At 38.8% G+C, this 6,284-nt stretch overlaps 1 protein-coding gene across 4 annotated transcripts in view; it reads right to left on the bottom strand.

The window, feature by feature from the left end:
- Nucleotides 1–1,403: 1,403 nt before the first annotated feature.
- Nucleotides 1,404–6,284, bottom strand: part of GFOD2 (Gfo/Idh/MocA-like oxidoreductase domain containing 2) — a 66,342-nt gene continuing 61,461 nt past the window's right edge. For all 4 annotated transcript variants that reach the window (XM_074286426.1, XM_074286429.1, XM_074286428.1 and 1 more), the window contains one exon: nucleotides 1,404–3,041. In XM_074286426.1, the coding sequence (XP_074142527.1) occupies nucleotides 2,143–3,041 (899 nt within the window). In that variant the 3' untranslated portion in view covers nucleotides 1,404–2,142. The remainder of the gene's footprint in view (nucleotides 3,042–6,284) is intronic.

The raw sequence follows: 6,284 nt of genomic DNA, 5'->3' as shown, positions 1-6,284 counted from the left end.
CTCTTTCATCCTGCTAGGGTTGTGTTTTGTGTTTTGAGGCGGCTGGTCTCCACTTAGGACCAACCCACAAAAACCCAAGGCACATCAGTTGGCTCAAGCAAGAGAAGCCAAGGAGAGGAGGAATATAAGTGGTAGAAATGAATGTTCTACTTCTCAGGATGTGAGTCTAACATCACTTTTGCTGAAAAAGGTTCTCCAAAAGCCCCAGCAGGCTCACTGTCCCTGAAGGCATCTCCCCTCACCCAGAAGAGATGGACTACTGTGGAACAGCACCTCTGGGACTGGGACTTATTAGTGTAATTATACTACAAGTTCTATGAAGGGAGGGCTTACTTGAGCATTGTATCTCCACCTGCTCCTAGCATAGTGCTCAGCGCACCACAGGGTCTTAATAATACTATTGAATAAAAGAATAAACAAAGGAAGGAAGGAAGGAAAGCCTGGTTGATAATAGTGAACTGTAAGCTCTGCTGTATCTCTAGAGTCTAACAAATATGACAAAATTTTCACTAAATCTTCATTTCCATTTGGGCTTAAAGGGGAAAAGAGAGAGCTCCTGAATGGAAAGAGACTGGAGTTTTATCCTCTTTGGACAGATAGCCTTTCTGGAAAGCTGACTGAGGATAAGTGAGATCACAAGAATCAAGACCACCTAATTTTAAAGCTAGAAGGGACCTGAGCTGTCAGGGCCAGGGGCCTCTTGGCTAAGAAAAAAACAAAATACAAAAAACTCCAGACAAATCAACAGAATTATGCCTTTTGTTTTTCTCACAATCAGGCTGAAATGGGTGCTTTATGTGAATGTGAAAGAACACATACTAAAGCATCCTCACATACACAAAATACATTTAACAGGAGCGTAGCTATCTCCTGTGCATTACAGACAAAAATTGGTCCCTGGTGTGCATTTCCACTCAAACATGTCCGGACAGGTGGGAGTGTGGGGTTCCAGGAGGCCAACCCAGCCTCAGCTGCATGTGTATTTCTGTCTAGTCACTACTTTTCCTTTGCCTCTTGAAAAGTCCCCATCTCCTGGTCTTCCTGAAAGGACACAGCATGAAGCCATCCCGCACCCCTTCTGTTCTCTGTTTTGTTTTTCCCTGAGAGAGAAGCCAGCCCTTCAGAGAACACGCAAGATGGGACCCATGGTGGGAAAAGCTGGAGAGAGGCCAGGATGAAAACTAGAGGTTCAGAGGCAGGGACTGACATAATTTCTCCAAAAATCTATTCGCCCTATGCCTGTTTCATGGGAATCACTGAGAACTAATCAACACAGAGCCCATAAGGAAATGAAAACTTCTTTTTTCTTTAAACCTCTTTAAACAAGTCTTTTAAATTTCCACAAAACTTTTTTCCCTCTCCCACCCCACAAACAAATTCAGAGTATCAGATCTTCTGATTAATTTATTTTAGATTTTTTTTTCAGGTGCTTTAATCTTTTCTTCTCTTTGTTGTCACAGCTGATATATTCACCAAACTTTTGCTCTAAAGTCTAGTCTCCACTAAGGAGTTGTTAACAACAGGGATTTTCCCCTTCTCTTCCAGGATTTAGACTCTGGGTAGTGTGTGGGAAGGTGATCCCAGCCAGATTCCCTATCTTATCTTCCTGTTAGAGCCCATAAATCAACAGAGAAGAGAGTCCTTTCTCCACATCCTGCCCCTCTGTAAACAAAGTAAGGGAAGTCAGGGAGGAGGGGTCTGGGGTGAGCCCTGATGTTCTGATGGAAGTGCCCTTGCCTGTAGGGGAATGGGGAATGGGACCTTGCCATCGGTTCTATACATATCTGAAAGCCTAGTGATTTCCCTGGAAGTTGAGGCTGTGGGGCTGGCTGCTCAGTGTGGGCTTTTCTATCTTATTAAAATGTGTCACTTTTTCTGACCCTGGACATGGGATGACAGCTCTGTCCTTTTCTGGAAGTGCAAAGGGAAATTCAACTTTTGCTAACAATCTGATTCAACTGCAATGGGAACCTTAAACCTCTTGAGGAAAAATCATTCTGCCTTTTCCCTGGTCACTTCAGGTTTCTACCTAGACATATGATAACCTGACATTAAATGCAAACCCATGTGTCTTCCCTAAAGAAGGCCAGAGCCCAGGACATCCCTTACCCCATGCCGGCACCTAAGTGGCCAGCAGCCAGCTCAGACATTATTTCTTTGCAGTGCCTCACAAAGGTTCTGATTGGCATCTGGCTCCTCAGTCATGACTTCCACCGTCTCCCACTCCCCAGACCTGCTGGACTTCTTTATGGCATCCACCACACTCTGCATGTAAAGCCCATCCTCAAAGGAGGCTGCCATGGAGACTGGCTTAAAATCCCAGGTGCGATGGTCATCTTGTTCCTGAAATGACTGGCGCAAAGCCTGCACCATGTACACCATGCCTTTCAGGTACAACAAGGGAATGTCTTTAAACCCCTTTTCTAGAAGCCCTGCATTGATTGTCAAAGAATCCGTCAGCAGCTGCTCCTCTTGGAGGGCGGTGCTCTTCTGTCCATAGAGGTCGGATCCTCGGGCTATGAGGCGCCCGGCAGACCCCACAATCATGACTTCGTGCACGAAGGAACCCGGCATGTTGAAGTTGAGAGTCACTGTGCTACAAACACCCCCATTCATGAGCATTTGGAAAAAGCAGAAGTCATCGCTGGTAACGTGCCGAATGCCACTAATCTCAGCATTCTGTTTCACAAATGTCTTCAGAAAACCATGCACCTTCTCAGCCTTCCTCCCAGTCAGGTGGGTGAGGAGGTCCACAATATAGGTGCCCATGGTGTGCAGACCACCGCCCCCCATGTGCTCATCACAGATCCAGTTGTACTTGTGGCTGAGGAGGCTGCCCCAGTATACACGCACATCACAGATCAGCACATTGCCGATATAATGCTCTTCAATCAGCTGCTTCATCCGGATGAAGGCCGGCAGGAATCGAAGGACATTCCCCACCAGGCTCATGAGTCTGGGGTAGTAGCGAGCAGCTGTCACCATCTTGAAGGCATCCACCGAGGTGGCAGCTTTTTCACAGATCACATTCTTTCCAATACCTGAGGACAAGAAAGAACAGAAAAAAGATAATTTGGGAACTGCCAAATTTCTGATTTCCTAGATGAGACACAATGATTCTGAGCCTTCCCAGCTTATTTTGAAGCCAGTCACTCATTTCTTTTAGCATCCTCAACATAATCATACAACAATTGACAACTTATTCAGCTGTTCCCCAACTGAAGAGCCTCCCCTCAATTTCAAATTCTTTGCCATCACAAAGAGTTGCTGTAAATATTTTTGTGTATTCGGGTCCTTTCTCCTTTTCTTTAATCTCTTTGGGATACAGTTCTAGTAGTGGTATTATTGGGTCAAAGGGCAGTTTTACAGCCCCTTAGGAAGAGTTACAAATTGTTCTTGAGAATTCCACCAACAGTGCATCAAGTGTCCCTATTTTTTCCACATCTTCTTCAGCACTGATTATTTTCCTTTTCTGTCATGTAAGCCAATCTGATGTGTTTTTGAGAAATGAATTTTAAATCTGAAAAGTGCTTCTGAAATGGTAGCTCTAGAGTTGTTTTAATTTGCATTTCTCTAATCAATAGTGTAGTCATTGAGGGATACGAGATGGTGCAATGTATAGAGTACCAAGTCTGGGGTCAGGACAACTCATCTTTCTGAGTTTAAATCTAGCCTGACATTTACTGACTGTGTGACCTTGGGCAAATCATTTAACCCCTTTTGCCTCAGTTTCTTCATCTGTAAAATGAACTAGAAAAGGAAATAACAAAACACTTGAGTATCTTTGCCAAGAAAACTCCAAACGGGGTCACAAAGGGTTGGACAGGACCGAACAGAAACAACAATGATCAATTGTAATTTAGAGTATTTATTTTGAAAACTGCCTGTTCACATCCTTTGACCATTTATCAACTGGGAAATGGAGCTTATTTTTTTTTTTTTTTTATAAATCTAACATATTTGAGAAATGAAGCCTTTATCAGAGAAACTTATTGCAAATTTCATACACATATACACACACCCTGAGTTTCCTGCTTTCCTTTCAATTTTGGCTGCCTAAGTTTTATTTGTGCAAACACTTTAAAATTTTGTGTGATCAAAATTAGTCATTTTACTTCCTGTGATTCTCTCTAACTCTTATTTAGTCATACACTCTTCCTTTATCCACAGATCTGACTTAGATTTAAAATTTTCCATGTTCCCTTAAGTTGTTTATAATATTGCTTTTTATGTCTAAATCATGTACCCATTTTGATCTTATCTTGCTATAGCTAGTTTGGTCAAGTGATACATTCTTATCCTCAAAGCTTGGATCTATTACCATGGACAAATTTACTATGGTATACTGCATACCTGATCTCTTCTACCATTCTCTAGATAGTATCAAATTAGTTGGATGATTATCATTTTGTAAAATAGTTTGAAATCTGATTCTGCTAGATTGCATTCCTTCAAAATCCCCCACTGATTCTTTTGATATTCTTGAATTTTTGTTCTCCTAGATGAATTTTGCTATTATCTTTCCTGCTGTTGTCAAGTTGTTCAATTGTGACCAGTGAGTCATTTCCTTTTCCAGTGGATTAAGGAAAACAGAAATTAACTAATTTGTCCAAAGTCACAGAGCATCTGAGGCCGAATATCAACTCAGGTCTTGCTTAACTCCAAACCCAGTGCTCTTACCACTGAACCTCTCTAGTGGACTCATCATTTTTTCTAGTTCTATAAAATAATTCTTTGGTAGTTTGGTATGGTACTGGATAAGTAAATTAGTTTAGGAAGAATTATAATTTTTTTTATTATATTGGCTCAGCCTACCCTTAAACAATGATTATTTCTCCAGTTATTTAAATCTGCCATTATCTGTGTAAAAAATGTTTTAGGTGTTCATATAATCTCTGGGTTTGTCTTTTAAATGGAATTTCTCTATTTCTTAATAGGTTCTATTGTAATATGCAGAAATGTTGACAATTTAGAAGAGTTTTAGTTTGTATCTTGCAACTCTGCTAGAGTTGTTAGTTGTTTCGACTTCTTTTTAAATCGTTCTTTGAGATTCTATAAGTATATATCATTTCAACTGCAAAAAGTGATAGGTTTGTTTCTTTATTGCCTATTTTTGTTTTTTCAATTTTTTTTTCTTCTCTTATTTCTATAGCTAGCATGTCAAATACAATATTGAATAGTAGTGGTAAAAATGGACATCCTTACTTCACTCCTGATTTTATTGCAAAGTTTTCTAGCTTATCTCCATTATGATTAATATTTATCATTTTAAGAAAGGCTTTATTTATCCTTATGCAACCTAATGTATTCAGTAGGAACGGCTATTATATTTTGTCAAAAGCTTTTTCTGCATTTATTGAAATAAGCATATGATTATTGTTGCTTTTGATCTTGATATGATTAATTATGCTGATAGTTTCCCTAATATTAAATCAGTTCTGCATTCCTGGCACAAATCCCACCTGGTCATAGTATATTGATCTTTGTGATATGATGCTGTAATCTCCTTGCTAGTATTTTATTCTTGATTAAGAAATTGGCCTCCAGTTTTCTTTCTCTGTTTATGCTCTCCCTGATTTAAGATTAAAACCATATTTGTATCACAAAAGGAATTTGATAGGATTCCTTAATTACGTATTTTTAATAGTTTTATAGTATTAGGATTGTTCCATAAACATTTTGTGTAACTACTTGTAAATCCATTTAATCCTACAGATTTTTTTCTTAGGGAACACATTTATGGCTTGTTCAATTTTATTCCTATTACGATAAGATTATTTAAGTATTTTATTTCCTCATGTTAATCTGGGCAAATTTATATTTTTGTAAATATTCATCTATTTTATTTAGGTTATCAGTGTTGACATATAATTTAGCAAAATAACTCATAATAATTGCTTTAATTTCATCTTCAATAGTGGTATATTCACCCTTTTTATGTTTGATACTGGTAATTTTGTTTTTTCCTTTTTTAAAAAAATCAATATAACCAATGATTTTTTTATATATTCATAGGATATTATGAACATGACACAGATTTGTTTACCAAATCCCCAAGATTAAAACAAGGGGCACCTAGTTCATGGGAATTTAAAACTCCATATTAAAAAAATTATCATGTGTCAGGGGATCAATTATTAACTTTGGGGATAAAAAAAGGGAAAAGAGTCCTGTTCTCGAACAGCTTATATTCCAATGGGGAGACATGTTTATAAGCAGAGACATACAAGATATATAGAGAGTATATTAATTTTTTCCATTATGCCATTACCACCCACCTCCTA

This window comes from Sminthopsis crassicaudata, chromosome 2 (assembly GCF_048593235.1).
Source record: "Sminthopsis crassicaudata isolate SCR6 chromosome 2, ASM4859323v1, whole genome shotgun sequence".
In the NCBI taxonomy this organism is placed as follows: domain Eukaryota; kingdom Metazoa; phylum Chordata; class Mammalia; order Dasyuromorphia; family Dasyuridae; genus Sminthopsis; species Sminthopsis crassicaudata.
This window is presented reverse-complemented; position numbering and strand designations above follow the sequence as displayed.